Source organism: Rhinopithecus roxellana, chromosome 1 (assembly GCF_007565055.1).
Source record: "Rhinopithecus roxellana isolate Shanxi Qingling chromosome 1, ASM756505v1, whole genome shotgun sequence".
In the NCBI taxonomy this organism is placed as follows: Eukaryota; Metazoa; Chordata; class Mammalia; order Primates; family Cercopithecidae; genus Rhinopithecus; species Rhinopithecus roxellana.
The window spans coordinates 179,588,787-179,606,740 of NC_044549.1; the positions used below are offsets into that span (position 1 = coordinate 179,588,787).

The window sequence follows — 17,954 nt, forward strand, 5'->3', positions numbered from 1 at the left end:
AGTCCCAGCTACCCGGGAGGCTGAGACAGGAGAATGGCGTGAACCCGGGAGGCGGAGCTTGCAGTGAGCTGAGATCCGGCCATAGCACTCCAGCCTGGGTGACAGAGCGTATCCTCTTTTCCTCAATAATTTTAAAGCCTATTAGAACAATGGTACATAGACACAGATTAAATACATATTCTGCTGCCTTTGCATTTAGACAATTTAGCTGTTCCTAAAAAGAACCACTTGTAAAACTTACTTTCAGTCCATACGCTGTCCTATATATGTTTCCCATTTTTCCAGGCATTTTAGTTCCAGGCCAGACTCTGCCAATATCCTAAATGAGAAAACTAAAGTTAACACTTTTAAGTACTATCAATTTTAAACAGAACTGATCAAACCACAATGCAAACTAAAAAATATATATATTATTAAAATGTTTTATTTTTCCCCTATTCGGCTAGGTCCCAGTAAGGAACTAAATATGGATTCAGACATATTTACTCCTAGAGAATTTCCTTTCTAAATGAGACTAGACTGATAAAATAAATACAGACTAAGAAACAGATTTAGGAGAAAAACTCAGTAACAACTGACCTAATACTGGGTAAGAATTAAAAAAGGACAAGGGCATACAGACACACCGACACATCATTCAAAGAAAAAAATGGACTGCCAGGCCTGTTTTGAACTCATCTTTTGCATTAACTGACCTAATGGACTTCATCCATATCACTGGTGCTGGGATGGTTCTACTCCTTGCATTAGATGTTACTTTCCTTGACCAAAATATTAAAGGACAGAATTAGTTATCAGAATACTCAGTTTGTCTAGCCCTGGTTTTCTCTGATTTACATAAATCTAACAGCTTCACACAGTCTCTGATTTTGGCTCTGATAATGGATGATAGTTCTGTATCTAAAGAAGTAAATCTGAATTACGACTAAAACGGAACAGCTTCTTACAACACATGAATTCTCAGAATATAAACACTTTTCCATCAGTTGCTCTCAAAATAACAGGTGAAACTTCATCATGGCATTAGATATGTTTAATATGTAACCAATAGGCTTAAAAGACGATTCTGAGTATTACAGACTAAGTATCACTCTTATTCATTCTACAAATATATTCCATTATACATGACTACAATGACAGAACTAAGACATATACACACACACACACATCCCTCTATTTCTCCGTGTTACATTTTTCCTTGTGTGCATGCATGCATTCCCCTCCCCCACCAAGCAGTATATGCATACTTATAGTTTGAATTCAACACTATAGGGTTCATTTTAATTTTCCCATTTTCAAACTTTAATGCCCTTTTCCAACAGTGAGAAACCTAGCTCCATTATCAGTGTATTTACTTATCTGCTAAATCCTACAATTCACAGAAAATTATTTCAGAATTGCTAACTGTTACTAATTCGAAAGACAAACTGAATTCAACATTTGCACAAAGTACCTTTTAAATTTAGACTCGGGGTATATACAGCCAAACTACAGATGCTCAGCTAACCTTGTGGAATATAACTAATTCTAGTCTGGCTCCGGGAAATGAGTGAGGGGCAAGCATCCATAAAAGTGTGACAAGTACTTGGAGCCCCCTGGTGTCAGACTAAAATTATGTGACTTCATATCAAGGACGGACTGAGGACTACATGTGCAGAAGTTGAATATTTAGCATTAAAAAGAGCTTCACTAGTTATACTCACACCAGTTGAAATAGCTCCAGGTCTCCTGTGGGTTTTCGTTTGACCATGCGTAGCAGGTTGGCCTTTAAATCCCCATCTTTTCATGACTCCTTGAAAACCTTTACCAATACTGAACAAAACAAACGTTAGAATTTACATAATGAAAAGAGCATAGACTATTCCCAATTGTACACTTTCTAGTACCAACTGTACACTTTGTTAGAGTTTTAACAAAGCTTCTTATCTAAATAACTAGAAAACGCTATACAAGTAAAACTGCAAATAAACATTCCTTTATCTCCGTCCTGGTCTGCACCCCTTCCTGGAGTCTAATTCTATATAAAATGATTAATTCAAGATTGTGAGACACCAGCAAGCTAAGCATAGGGAATTTTATCTGAACAGGAGTTTTATCATCCTAATCCTGTGAAGATGACACAGTAAAAATGGAAAAGCTCTAGAAGTTTCAAAATACTTATAACAGATATGGCAAGCAGCCATTAAGATGGAACCCAAAGATCACCACTTCCTGGTACTCATGCTCTTGCTTAATTCCCTCCCCTTGAGTTTGGGTGAACCTAGTCCCTTGCTTCTAATAAATAAAATATGGCAAAAGTGATGAGATGTCACTTCTAAGATTTGGTTACAAAGAGACTATAGCTTCCATCTTGGTACTCTCTTGCTTGCCAGGCTCTGAAGGAAGCCAGCTTCCACAGTTAGTGTAAACTGTCCTATGGAGAGACAAGGTGCAAGGATGTCTCCAGCTATTAACGAAGGAGCTGAGGTCCACCAATGGCCTATTAGTGGGTATGAAGATAGATTCTCCCCAATTAGAACCCTGACATGACTACAGCCCTGGCTGATGCTTGACTGCAGCCTTGGGAGAGACCCCAAGTCAGAGGCATCCAGCTAAGTTATAATGGGAATGCTGAGCACAGAAGACTGAGATAATAAATGTTTTTTACTTTAAGCTATTAAGTTTTAGGATAATGTGTTAGGCAGTAAAAGGTACTAGTATAATAGAGGACTAAATAGAAAAAAATAATGCTCTAAATGCTGAACAAATTTTATTTTAGAAGATATCAGAAAGATCTTCATCTCAGGGTTGAGAAGAAGCAAATGGAGAAATAAAATCAGATAGTAACAATTTCTTACTATCTAAAATCTCCTTTTAAAATGAAATCACTCTATTTTCAAATTCTGTTAACTTAGAAGAACACCCCATGATCCAGGTAGAAAGCAAACAAAACTAAAGCTCAAGCACTATTAAAGTTTGTTTCTGAAATGCTCAATATATTAGGTATAGAAGGTATGTAGCTTGAAACAACAAAGGCCATATATGACAAACATACTGATGTTAGGCTTTCAGCTGTTCCCCTAAGATCAGGAACAAGACAAATATGCCCACTTTCACCACTTCCAGTCAACACTGCTAGAAGTCTTAGAGCAATTAGGCAAGATAAAGAAATAAAAGGTATCCAAATTGTAAAGGAGGAAGTAAAGTTGTCCCATTTGCAGATGGTATATATAGGAAATCCTAGACTCCACCAAAAAAGTGTTAGAATAAATTCAGTAAAGTTGCAGGATATAAAATTAATGTATAAAAATTGGTAGTGTTTCTATATACTAATAGTGAACTATTTGAAAAAAAAAATCAAGAAAACAATTCCATTTCCAATAGCTACGAAAAAATAAATAACCAGGAATAAACTTAATAATGGAAGTGAAAGATTTCTGCACTGAAAATGATAAAACATTGATGAAAGAAACTGCAGAGGATGTGGGTAAATGGAAAGATATCCCCTGTTCATGAACTGGAAGAATTGCTAAAATGGCCATACTACAGAAAGTGGTCTACAGATTCAATGCAACCTCTATCAAAAATACCAATGACACTCTTCATGGAAATAGAAAAAATAATCCTAGAATTCATATGGAACCACAAAAGACACTGAATAGCCAAAGCAATCCTGAGTAAGAATAAAAAAGCTGGAGACATCACACTACTTGACTTCAAAACATACTACACAAAGCTATAGGAGCCCAAAGAGCATGCTACTGGCATAAAAACAGACACACAGAACAACGGAATAGAACAGAGAACCCAGAAATAAATTCACACATCATGGTCAATTGATTTTTGACAAAGGTGGCAATACCACGCATTGGGGAAAGACAGTCTCTTCTATAAATGGTGCTGGAAAACTTGAATACCCACATGTAATGAGGTTAGACCCCTCTCTCTCACCATATGCAAAAATCAATTCAAAATGGATTAAAGACAATGAAAAAAAAAAAGTATGAAACTACTAGAAGAAAATATAGGGGAAATGCTTCACAATACTGGGCTGGGCAAGTATTTTTAAACGAGACCTCAAAGCACAGGCAGCAAAAGAAAAGACACATGACATCAAACTCAAAAGTTTTTGGCACAGCAAAAGAAACAAAGCAAAGAGACAACCTACAGAATGGGAGAAAACATCTGCAAACTACATCTGACAAGAGATATCTAAAATACATACTAAAAGAACTGAAAAAAAAACTAAAATAACTGCAAAGGAACTCAACTACAAAAACCCAAATAACCCAAATAAAAAATGAACAAAATATCTTAATACATTTCTCAAAAGGAGACAAAAAAATGGCCAACAGGTATATGAAAAATGTTCAAAACCACTAATTATCAGGGAAATGCAAATCAAAACCACAATGAGATACCATCTTATTCCAGTTAGAATGGCTACTGTCAAAAAGACAAAAGAAAACGAAGCATTGGTAAGAATGTGGACAAGAGAACACATACACTGTTAGTAGGGATATAAATTAGTATAGCCACTACGGAAAACAGTACGGAAGCATCCCTCAAAACATTAAAAATATGACGACCATATGATTGAGCAATCCCACTATGGGGTAGATATCCAAAGGACATGAAATTAGCATTTTGAAGAAATATATTTATTGAGCACCAATCACAATAGCCAAGATACAGAATCAATCTAAGTGTCCAACAACAGACAAATGGATAAAGAAAATGTGGCACACATACACAATGGAATATGATTCTGTCATAAAAAATAAAATCCTGCCATTGCAACAACGTTAATGAAACTGGAGGACATTATATTAAGTGAAATATACCAGACGCAGAAAGACAAACAATGTTGATCTCACTCACATGTGGACTCTAAAAAATGTTGCTATCATAGAAATAGAGAGTTTAACAGTGATTACCCAGAGACTGGGGAGAGGATGAGGATGGGAATGAGGAGGATGGGGAAAGGTTGGTTAATAGGTACCAAGCTACAATTAGAAGGAATAAGTTCTGGTGTTCTATGGTACACTAGGATATCTATGGTTAACAGTAAATTATTATATATTACAAAATAGCCAGGAAGGTTTTTGAATGTTCTCACCACAAAAAATGATAAATGCATGAAGTAACAGGTACCATAACTATCCTAATTTGATCATTATACAATATACACACATATTAAAACATCAACTTGTACCCCATAAATACAACTGCAATGTGTCAATTAATTTGAATATATCAGTACAAAGGACCCAATGAAAAGACTGGAAAAAATTATAAGACTGTACTAGACTTTAAATTTTTATTTTATTTTTTTTAAAGAGAGGGTCTTACTCTGCCAACCAGGCTGGAGTGCAGTGGTACAGTGATAACTCGCTGCAGTCTTAAACTCCTGGGCTCAAGCAATCCTCCTGTCTCAGCCTTGTGAGTGGCTAGGACTAGAGACTACAGGTGCATGCCAGCACACTCAACTAATTTTTAATTTTTTTGGTAGATAGAGGGGTCTTGCTTTGTTGCTTAGGCTGGTCTCGAACTTCCAGTCTTGAGTGATCCTCCCACCTGGGCCTCCCAAAGTATTGGGATTACAGGTGTGAGCCACCATGCCAGGAATGTGACATACTTTTATATACTCTTAAAATGAAGATTTTTTTCACCTTTCACTAGATAAAACATCAACATATTTTTAATAGAGTATTCCCTAACTCCACCAATGTTAGCTATTATTATATAGTGTACTGTTCAGGCCATTTACAAAGAGGACAAAGAGAAAAAGATTATAAAAACAAACTTATTTCCACAAGGACTTTGCTATGCATTTAACAAACAATTATCAGAGAGCAATAGATTGAAGAAAGCCTACATGAATAATACAGTTTGTTTTCGATACATCAAAAATCCACTCTAAAAATAAGGATAAGGCTGGGTGTGGTGGCACACGCCTGTAATCCCAGCACTTTGGGAAGCTGAGGTGTGAGGGCTGCTTGAGGTCAGGGGAGGCCAGCCTGGCTAACATAGTGAGACCTCAAACTTAAAAAAAAAAAGATACATTATATGTACAACTTAACAGGTAAATGCTATCAAATCATAGGTCAAAAGTTACTTTTATAAGAATAATTTAAAAGTAGCTTACACCACATTCTTCACATTAAGCCCGTTAACAGTGTGTATATAATTTTTTTGATGTGAAAACTCAAAATAATGTGTATGTCTGATCAAAGAGCTAAAACATAACACATATTCAATAAAAACCCATTATTTAGTTATGTAAACTGATTGACATCTAAGAAGAGAATAATCAAATATTTAACTGAAATTATGCTTCAGAAATTTAACACGTTTCCATTTAACATTGAATTTTAGAATATAATTGAAAAGTACAGTGCTTGGCAATTTAAAAATGAAAAGGAAATACCTAAAGAGTAATTTGAACTTACCATATCATTTGGCAAACAACACTTCAAAGAAAAAAGGAGAGAGAGACTGGCAACACTAATCTAAATGAACATGTTACATTGGCCATTCTTGGTAGAAAGTTTACTGGCACTTTTGTGTTCTTAAACGGATGATCTCTTACTTAAAAAGAGAGTGTGAAGGCATGCACCAATAGAACACATGCCAGGTGAACTACCGAAGATAATTTAGCTCATTTTAAGAGTAAATAATTATAAGATAAAAGTGGTATCCTGAAAGTGCTAATTATCTGTTGGCTAATTACAGATTGCTTTTCAATCCAGCTCTAGAATACATCATGTGGTTATACTGTGTACAATGAGAACTTCTTCAGTAACTTTTAAACAAAAGAATAGAACACAAATAACATGACAAATTATTGGCTGAATTCAGATTAGGGAGAACAGAGTGTACCTGTTGATCCATGGGAGGTACAGGTATTTATATTACTCAGTTGTCACTCAACTTGAGAACAAAAATAAAACAAAAGCAAGAAATGAATTAATCTATCCTTAGCATAGCCAGATACATTTCAAATATAAGGTTTTCACAGGTCATACAAAATAAAATCTTAATTTTACTAAAAATAATATACAACATACTTTGTTTTATATCCCTTACCCCTTTTCTGTTGTAGTTTTAAATTAATGATAGCAGAAAAAATCAAATAAAGGAAAGCTTAAAGTGGAAAGAACATAGAGATCCCAATTTTAGTGAGATATATTTGAAAATTAAGAAGACACAAAAGATGTATTTTATTTAGAGTATCTATACTAAAACACAGAAATTCAGATGTATCATTTAATCCAGGAAACATTATTGTCCTTGCTTCTCAGTCCATTTCCCCTTGGTACACTTTCAGTGCATGAAGGGTAGTAGAAACTGTGTATTATTTAGCCCTAGTGCCCTGTCTAGAGACGTCAGAGTAAAATTTGTTACTGGCTATAGCTGTGTCCTGGGAAGACAGGGGATTAAGTCTCCTTTCTTATGTCCTGTAGTTTCTGATTATTGTATAATGGGCATAACTTTTAGTTCGAAAAAATGGTTTGAAGAAAAGAGGAGAAGCTTAAAGCTATGGCTAATAATCCTGCAGAAGGGAATGCACAATTTAATGTTTCCCACTGAATTCCATAAATCTCTAGAGATTCTTACTATGAAAATTGCATTCCCTTGCTATACTGTGACAAATGCCCAAACGTCTACCAGCAGACACACAGGTTTTAATATAAATCTGTCATGTATTTCTTTACTTTGTGGGAAACTGCCTTTCCTTGCATGATTCTAGATATACTTGTCTATGGGGATAAAATGAAATGTCCATAAGGTAAACAGTGACCATATACCTGCTTTTAAACCCATCCATTCTGTGTTCTCTGAGAACTTCCTCTAAAATTCCCATCCCCTGAGTCTTTCCCTTGAGAAGCCACTGGATTCTCCTACCTTCTTTTCCTTTCATATCCCTCCTCCTCTTCACTGGAACACAAACTGCTTCTCCTTCTCTCATCTACCATTCACTCTCTGCAATCCATCTTTCTCTCCAATTACTCTTTGGAATTCACTCTGAGGTTAATCCCCAAATCCCAAATCCAAGTCTTACTAAAACAGCTTTTTATTTTGGAAGTTTTAAGGAATATTCAGGAGCAGAGAGATTAACTCAATAAATCCCTATGTATCCATCACCCAGTGTCAAACAATTATTGACTCAAGGCCTATTTTTTTTTTTTTTTCATCTGTTTCTCTCTCCTGACAACCCCAATAGATTATTGTGAGGCAAACTCCAGATACCCTATCATTTCATTCACAAATATTTCAGTACAGATCTCTAAAAGATAAGAATACTTTTAAAGAACAAAACCACAATACCATTATCATGACCTAAAAAATTTAGTAATTTCTTAACATCAGTGTTTAGATTTCCACAGGCTCTTTTAAAATAGATTCTCTCCACAGGGTTTTCCTCTACCCCTTAACGTCCCATCCCTTTCCATTGTCATCATTTCTTCCGTATTTTCCTGCTTCCATAATATTCTTTGAGAAATTTCGTTTCTCTTGCTGCCTCTGATTCTCTTCTCACTAAGGTTTAAAAAGAGGGATTGGCAAACTGGCCTGTGCTGGCTGTATGTTTTCATAAATAAAGTTTTATTGGGATAGAGTCATGCACACTAATTTACGTATTGCCTATCTCTAATTTAGAGCTGCAATGGCAGAATAAGTTAGTTCTCTCACGGGCAAGAGAGAACATAATGTCTGCAAACCTAAGATATTTACTTCCCATTCTTTGAGAAAAAGTTTGTTGACCCCTGAAGCTATTAGTAATAAGCGGGAGCTCCACAACCTTGCACTCTGGCAAGAATTCTGCTACGATCCCATTCTACAGATGTACCAACCATATCCAATTGGAAGTACCTCAGCTATTCACTTACAGTGTTTCAATACAAAGCAAACATTCCTCTTCCTTCAAGTTATCCTTCACAGCCACCATAGCAAAATTCCCAAGGTGGTAATCTAATCAAATAAATTTGTACTCTGCTTTAAGAAACAAAAACAAGCAAACAAACTTAGATGGTTCCCCAGTACTATTTTTAGCTTAGAATATATAAGGCTTTTTATAACTGGATCCAACCTGACTTCCAAACACTGAAAAATCTTAGTCATAGCAGATTACTCCATAAGTCCCTAAATAAGCCACTCTTTCATGCCTTTGTTCATTTTGTTCCCTCTGCCTCAAATACCCTTTATACTACATTGTCCATCTTTCCACTATTGTCATGAAAAAACCACCAAGTATTTATTATCAAGTTGCATCACCTGTAAAATACTCGATTTTTTTTTTTTTTTTTTTTTTTTTGAGACAGACTCTCGCTCTGTTTACCGAGGCTGGAGTACAGTGGTGTGATCTCGGCTCACTGCAACCCCCACCTCCCAGGTTCAAGCAATTCTCATGTCTCAACCTCCCAAGCAGCACCTGCCACCACGGCCAATTTTTTGTCTTTTTAGTAGAGACGAAGTTTCGCTATGTTGGTCAGGCTGGTCTCAAACTCCTGGCCTCGAGTGATCTGTCCACTCTGGCTTCCCAAAGTGCTGAGATTACAGGTGTAAGCCACTATGCCCAGCCCCAAATATCTGATTTTTATTTTTTAAAAATCAAAATCCATCCTCTAAGGAGAGGTTTTTCAGTTAGAACCATTTCCAAATTAAGTTTTCTTTTTTTCTTCAGGGAAATGTTTAGAGTCCTGCAATTCATCCAGCCACTGATGAAGCTGGTTAGAGCTGGCAGGAACTCCAAATTGTTCTTGCATACACTGTCCCCCCTGCCTGGCCATGAGCACAGTCAGGCAAGGTCTACTAGTATGCCCTCGAAATTAATTTTTAACTTTCTCTCTTTATGCTGTAAGATGTTTAAGTGACTTGTACATATATCACTCAAAACACCAGTAACTGTGTAACAAATGGAAAAAGGACACTTGACTTCTTTAAGAATATACCAAAATCAGGCTACATTTTTAAAATTTAATAAATAGAAGTGGGGGTGGGAAGGTGAAGAAATTACTGGTTTAAAAATCAGCTTCTCTGTTATGGTAAAATGGAGATTCACAGGAAAATGGGGATTCACCTGCGTTTCTAGCTAAAATCAAGACTGAGCTGAAATGAACCGCTAAAACAGATCAGATGAAATCTTTTAACTGTGATACAGTATTACTGAATATAAAAGCAAAATGTCTAAATCAACATCAAAAGAAATTCTGGTAGGATATAATACTTTAGTATGCTTTAGATTCAAACTATCCAAATGTTCTTAGTTTTAAAACAAACAAAAAATTCCAATAAACAAAAAACAATTTTTGCCAAAATATATTACATGTATATAAAAGGCTTATTAGCTAGTTGACAATCTCCCTCAGGATTAGCTTTTAACTCATGATGAACTAATATGGCACAAACATACTAATCTTTTACTATAGCTTCTCCTCATTTCAATAAACTCCCCCAGATGTTTCCTACTTACTTGCATTTCCACATAGCATCTTTACTGAAGATCCCTGTAAAGTGTGGGAGTCAATTTCTACCCAATTCAGTGTTGCTGTCTAAACCTACTTGATTAGTGATGAACAGCTGCTGAGCCCACAAGTCAGTTCCAGTTGCTTTGTGTTCCATTCACATATAGTTAGAAAGTGGCATGGAATATCGGTATAGCTGTAACTCTTTAGGACAAATTTGTGACAGCATAACCTGAAACGCAGGTATATGATTCCTGTCTAAAAACCATAAACCTCCCATCAATATATGGGAACATTTTTATCAACAAGAGTGCGAGGAGTGCACTGCTTATGGCTTTTCTGACATCAAATCTAGCTCATTTAATAGTACAAACAGCCAAATGTGCAGTGATTCCTTCAATTTCCCAACTGCACTAAATAAACCCAGAACACCACATTTGCTGTCCTGCACATCTTTGTTCTTCTCATAAAAGAAAACACAAATAAACAATTCTACAATATCATGAAAGGACATATTTTCTGAAGGTCTTCAGCCATATAATGTTCTTCAACAGATTAGAAAGCCATATTGTCATGAGCTATGAATCTGCTGTCGTGTATTACTTCTTTATCAGTGCAGATAAGGGTGAGTTATGCCACTTAGAAAACTGAGGAATTATTTTTTGGAAACAGATTTTTAGAATTGAAAGAAACCTTAGAAACCATTTAGCCTCAGACCCTCAGGTTAAAGACAACAAAATCGAAATCCCCGCAAGTTAAGCCACTTGCCCAAAATCAAATTGCTGGTAAATGGAAGCATCCAGCCACGCTTTCAACCCAGGTCATAGTGCCTCTCAAGAAACAGATTAGAAGAAAAATATTGCCGGGCGCGATGGCTCAAGCCTGTAATCCCAGCACTTTGGGAGGATGAGATGGGCGGATCACGAGGTCAGGAGATTGAGACCATCCTGGCTAACATGGTGAAACCCCGTCTCTACTAAAAAATACAAAAAACACTAGCCGGGCGAGGTGGCGGGCACCTGTAGTCCCAGCTACTCGGGAGGCTGAGGCAGGAGAATGGCGTGAACCCGGGAGGCAGAGCTTGCAGTGAGCTGAGATCCAGCCACTGCACTCCAGCCTGGGCGACAGGGTGAGACTCCGTCTAAAAAAAAAAAAAAAAATATATTAAAATATTCCAGCAAATCAGAGAAATGGCATGAAGCCATTTCAAGGGCATCCTCATTACTCTGTAAATTCCAGATACAACGGATAATATGTGATCTTAAAATTACCTAGAGTGTTTTGTAAAGCTACTACTTCGTTACATAAAATATAAAGTAAGGCAAAATTTAACGTATTAGAAAACACGAGAACTGAATTCCTAATAATGTCATGTTTTCTATTCATTTCGAAAGATATTTTCTATTCAGGAAAACACAGATCTTTCTTTTAAAAATTGAAACAAATTACAAAGCAGCAACATTAATAACAGTGATAGTAGCTAATACTTCTGGGCATTTACTTATTATGTGCCAGGCCTTGATCTAAGAGCTTTCTATGCACTGTCATTCAATCTTTGTAATATGGCTATGAAGTACATTTACAATTATTCTTGTGTTAAAAATGAAGCAGCAAAGAGATTAAGAAAGTTATCTAGGTCACAGAGCTACTGAAAGGCCCATGCTTTTAGCCACCACCCTAGATTGCCTCTTATTAGGCCTTAATTTTGCTTATTAGGCCTTAATTTTGCTGAGTAAAAATGTGCTGCTTTGTAAATAGGGAGGCAATTATAGATGACCACTAATAAAATTTTTAACCCAACAAAACAACTAAATAAAACCCCAACACACCACTCTCCAACCACACATTCATTCTGACTGATTTAAGAGGGATTAATTTTTACAAAGATTATTTCTCTCTATAGTTTAATCACTCATCTTGAAAATTGTTTCACTAATACATTAAAAACATACTGCTTTGAATAACTTGTACATAAAGTTACTTGTTAAAAATGAAATAAAATTGAAAATATACAGGACAGCACAGCAACTGTATCCTGAAGGCAGCACATATCTTGCTTTCTCCTTCCACAGTTTACAACCAACATCTACCAGTTGGAACAATGAGTTTGTGGGCAGAGTTTCTGACAGTGTGTAGACACTCTTCACTCAGTGTACTGGGCTAGGTCTAGAGCCCATAAAGTCCTTACTCTTTTAAGAACCCATGTTGACAGTTTAAACACTTTTAAGACTTTGATAGGCAACATACTTCTTTACACATTTTGGTATTTGAATGAAAGAATCCAAACTAACTGAATCTCAGTAAATGTGCCAAGGTGCTCCAATACCTAATCTCCTCCACCCCACTCCCCTTAATTTTTATTACTGGCCAGGTGCGGTGGCTCACACCTGTAATCCCAGCACTCTGGGAGGCTGAGGCAAGCGGATCACGAGGTCAGGAGATCGAGACCATCCTGTCTAAAACAGTGAAACTCCATCTCTACTAAAAATACAAAAAATTAGCCAGGGGTGGTGGCAGGCGCCTGTAGTCCCAGTTCCTCGGGAGGCTGAGGCAGGAGAATGGCGTGAACCCGGGAGGCGGAGCTTGCAGTGAGCCGAGATCACGCCACTGCACTCCAGCCTGGGCAACAGAACAAGACTCTGTCTCAAGAAAAAAAAAAAACAAAAACAAAATTTATTACTAATGATAACATTATCAAGTAGTTATTTTTCTGTTTTGAGACCAAAAGGTAATAAGAATTTAAAAGGGCACTGATAACTTTAAAGTAGTAAGATTGTTCCTGAAAATATGAGTTGTTTTAATCAGCCCAGACTTGTAGACAAAATTTTTAAATTATCCTTTCAGAAAGAAAAAGGTATTTTAAGTACCTGAAGTCTTCTGACTTCAAATTTTAAGTAAATAATTACAGATAACCAGAAGAAAAATTACTTCAGGTACGCACTGTAATGAATTCAAAGATCAATAAGACACCTAGCAGGAAGTGTCTCTCCATGCTGTTATGGCTGCATCACTACCATCTCTGTCCTTTAAGTCCTTTCAGGCAGATACTAACACTGCTCCCTGAACACAGCAGAATGCATCTTTAGTTTTCTTTTTACTTGTTCTTTGTTTTATTCTTCTCTCATTTCTCCTTTTTTTTTTTTTTTTTTTTTACAAGTTATAATAAGCACCACTAGAATTCAACAGAAAAAAAATGGGCTAAACATCCTATGCTGAGGGTAGCATTAACAGTTATACCTCAGCTTACTCACTATCTATACATTATCTATACTTGTTCCCTCTTCAAAATTGAGACTGAAAGAATGGGAAAATGTTAGACTCTAAACCATCATCTATTAAAAGTTACAATGGAATATAATTGCTACTATAGAACAAGAACATAAACTTTAAAAATGTACCCAGGGTAGGGGCAGGGAGAAAAGTCATCATGATACATGCTCTTTTAAAGATTTTATTTGGAATGAATTACATAAACTGCCATATTTCAAAGACTGGGCTTCATTATCTATTGATAGTGTAATAAAACTATGTAAAAATGTTCTACTAGGCAGTTTTATTTATTAGATGTAAAAATCTTCCTCATACAATCTAAATAAATTTGTCTTCTACCATCCTTTTGATGAAGAACTACTTCTGGTATTAAAAGTAAAAATTAAAATGAATTCTGGTAAATTATATATTCACCTCACACCCTAATGTGACACTGGTAAATTTACCTATTTATCTAGAGAATTATGACCAACATCAGTACAGGTAAACACAATGTTTCTTTCAAGTAAGCAAGTTTCCTAATGCAATTTTATTTTAAAAGGAACACTTAAAAATTGTAAGTATATCTTCAAGAAGCTGTTACTGTTGGTTACTGGCCACTTTTTAGAAAACTGTCTGCAATTTCATTCCTGAGGTAGACAGATTCTACTAACACTATTTTCTTGAAATGTAGATAGTGTTTGTTCCTTTAAAAAATTTTCTTCGTTATTTCTAAAGTACATTTAACTCAGCAATTAAAGTTGAAGGTCTAAGGTAAAAAACATTGAAATCTAGTACTAAAAATATAAGTGAAGATTAGTAATTAAAATATAATTAATTATTACAACATGAGAAACATTAAAAAATTAGGGATTGAGATTTTTCTCTTTTCTAATGAAAAGGTAATGAAGCTAATTACTAAACAGACTAGTTTTCAGTTTTATGCTAACTAAAATGTAATAAACAGGGCCACTTTTATTGACAATGTTATTTTAATTACATTAAACTAGCTTGCTTTTAAACAGATTTTTGTATGTTATAATTCAAGCAGAATTAAGGAAAGAAAGGCATTCGGAATTCTGTGCTAGGTAGAGGAGTGAGGAGGAAAAGTGGTTTAACTGATGAGCTTCTATTTTCCAGTCCAGTGGTTCCCAATGTGTGTTCCTGGACCAGCAGCATCTACATCACCTGGAAACTTGGTAGAAATGCAAATTCTCAGGTATTAACCCCAGACCTACAGAATCAGAAGCTCCATGGGTAGGGTCCATCAATCTGTGCTCAACTAAACCTCCAGGAGATTATAAAGGCCACTCAAGCATCAGAACCACTGCTCCAGCCTATAAATCCATGTCCTTTCATCACTCCCTTAACCATGGCACTGCACAGATTTTCCCCTAGTGTTCACACTTGTAACAGGATTAATATCCAGAAGATAGTGCTCAAAAGTTCCAAAATGCATTAAAGAAAGAAGATAGAGGAGTTTAAAAAGGAAAAAAAAAGTTAAGCAAATGCATGCACATGCATGTGTACATGTACACACATATAACACAGGGAAGTCAGTGGCAGAGAGAAGAGAGAAGAGGCAACAGCAACTAGGGCTGTATGCAGCTGGGAATACAACGCTGCCCTCAAAGGAAATTCAAAACAGTTTCAGATGAGAAGGACAACGAATCCTATAAATTTACAAGCATTTAAAATTAAAAGCACCTTACAGCAATAACAACATGTCAGCTACAAGAGCTATAGTTATTGGTAACATTTAGCAAAAGGTCAAATAAAATCCAATTCATTCTCATGTAAGTAATAAATACCTCATGAAGGTATGCACACATACATGCGAGGAAAACCCTGCCCCACTGTTAATACAGTAAAAGTTAAACTTTTTTGTACTATAGCCCATATAATAGTGGTAATCTTCTCAAATGGAGGTCCTCACTTCTCCAGAGCTGACTGTCCCTACTTTAAATTCCAGGGCTGGTTATTCCCCCAACTCTTACAAGCTATTTAATCCTGAAGCTGGTGCATGGCTATACACAATCTTGTTTTCTACGAAAATGATCTTATGAAAAACAAAAATAAAGTTTTCCTCTTTTACTTTATGCTTACAAGAAGGCAGCTAAAGTTTTAAAAATCTCTTTAAAGAAGCCAAGGAAACCAAACAGAAGCATATGAGATGAAAGCATTTACTGAAGATAGGCATTTGAAAAGCCAGGCTCTAATCCAAGTTAGTCACAAGTCCAGCCACAAGGCAAATGTTAACAAAGGCCTCTGACTTTGCATGGTTTCTTAGAATATTCCATATATTGTATAAAATACGTAATGGAATTCACACAACATTAACTGTGTATAAATTAACAAAAGTACTATGTGGCATTTTATATGTAATAATTCAAAAATTAACAAGCAAAATAATCTGATTTACAACACAGATATTTCTCGAAGTAACCAAATCAAAGCTTTTAAAGCTCTAATATTTTGAGTTCTTGCCAAAGGAAAGCAAACAGAGTTACCAAGGAAACAGCGATTTCAGGGGTTCTTGTAACTAGGAACAAGTTCATGATAATCAGGAAGCAGGAAAAAAAAGGAGGACAGGTTTACAATCTCTCTAAAAAGAAGACTCACCTTGCTACCAATCTATCCCACATTTCATTTCTAAATAGCGAAATGAAGGTTACTAAAGCAGCCAGTAGCTTTTGCAATGGCCTATATTTGAAACTAGGAAGACTGCATCTTAACTGTGTGAAGGAAAGTGGTATTAGCTCTTGTCCAGTTTCTTTTGATAAAAGGTGCTCTGGTTCAGTCTCTGTGATTACAAACTTATCCCAGAGCACCTGTAAACAATGGCATATTTTTCAGAAGGTTCCTAGTCAGAATAATCCCTGCAGAATTATCATGCAACAAAAAGGAGAAAACTGAGGCATCAAAAGAAATGAAATTATCATTTATGTTGAAGAAACAAACATTTGATCTTCGACAAACCTGACAAAAACAAGAAATGGGGAAAGGATTCCCTATTTAATAAATGGTGCTGCAAAAACTGGCTAGCCATATGTAGAAAGCTGAAACTGGATCCCTTCCTTACACTTTATACAAAAATTAATTCAAGATGGATTAAAGACTTAAATGTTGGACCTAAAACCATAAAAATCCTAGAAGAAAACCTAGGCGATACCATTTAGGACATAGGCATGGGTAAGGACTTCATGACTAAGCAACAAAAGCCAAAAGAGGCAAATGGGATCTAATTAAAGAGCTTCGGCATGGCAAAAGAAACTACCATCAGAGTGAACACGCAACCTACAGAATGGGAGAAAATTTTTGCAATCTACCCATCTGACAAAGGGCTAATATCCAGAATCTACAAAGAACTCAAATAAATTTACGAGAAACACAACCCCATCAAAAAGTGGGCAAAAGATATGAACAGACACGTCTCAAAAGAAGACATTTATGCAGCCAAAAGACACATGAAAAAATGCTCATCATCACTGGTCATCAGAGAAATGCAAATCAAAACCACAATGAGATACCATCTCGCACCAGTTAGAATGGCGATCATTAAAAAGTCAGGATGCTGACAGATGCTGGAGAGGATGTGGAGAAATAGGAACACTTTTACACTACTGGTAGGAGTGTAAACTAGTTCAACCATTGTAGAAGACAGTGTGGTGATTCCTCAAGGATCTAGAACTAGAAATACCATTTGACCCAGCAATCCCATTACTGGATATATATCCAAAGGATTATAAATGATGCTACTATAAAGATACATGCACACATATGCTTACTGCGGCACTATTCACAATAGCAAAGATGTGCAACCAACCCAAATTTCCATCAATGATAGACTGCATTAAGAAAATGTGGTACATATACAGCATGGAATACTATGCAGCAGCCATAAAAACGGATGAGTTCATGTCCTTTGCAGGGACATGGAAGCTGGAAACCATCATTCTCAGCAAACTATCACAAGGACAGAAAACCAAACACTGCATGTTCTCACTCACAGGTGGGAACTGAACAATGAGAACACTTGGATACAGGGCGGGGAACATCACACACCACACCCTGTTAGGGGTGGGGGGTTGGGGGAGGGATAGCATTAGGAGAAATACCTAATGTAAATGATGAGTTGGTGGGTGCAGCAAACCAACATGGAACATGTATACCTATGTATCAAACCTGCATGTTGTGCACATGTACCCTAGAACTTAAAGTATAATAAAAAAAAACAAATAAATAAAAAGCTATAACCTG

The 17,954-nt window shown here is 36.1% G+C and overlaps 1 protein-coding gene and 1 non-coding gene across 3 annotated transcripts in view; both read right to left on the bottom strand.

Moving 5' to 3' along the window:
* The window catches only part of MRPL3 (mitochondrial ribosomal protein L3), a 40,832-nt gene that overhangs the window by 7,089 nt on the left and 15,789 nt on the right, over positions 1-17,954 (bottom strand). For both annotated transcript variants that reach the window (XM_010380272.1, XM_010380279.2), the window contains exons 7-8: positions 1,704-1,812; positions 242-319 (exon numbers count right to left, since the gene is read on the bottom strand). In XM_010380272.1, coding sequence (XP_010378574.1) covers positions 242-319; positions 1,704-1,812 — 187 coding nt within the window. The remainder of the gene's footprint in view (positions 1-241; positions 320-1,703; positions 1,813-17,954) is intronic.
* LOC115892201 lies at positions 9,667-9,803 on the bottom strand. Its single transcript, XR_004052086.1, has one exon. It is a non-coding gene; the product is annotated as a small nucleolar RNA SNORA58 (small nucleolar RNA).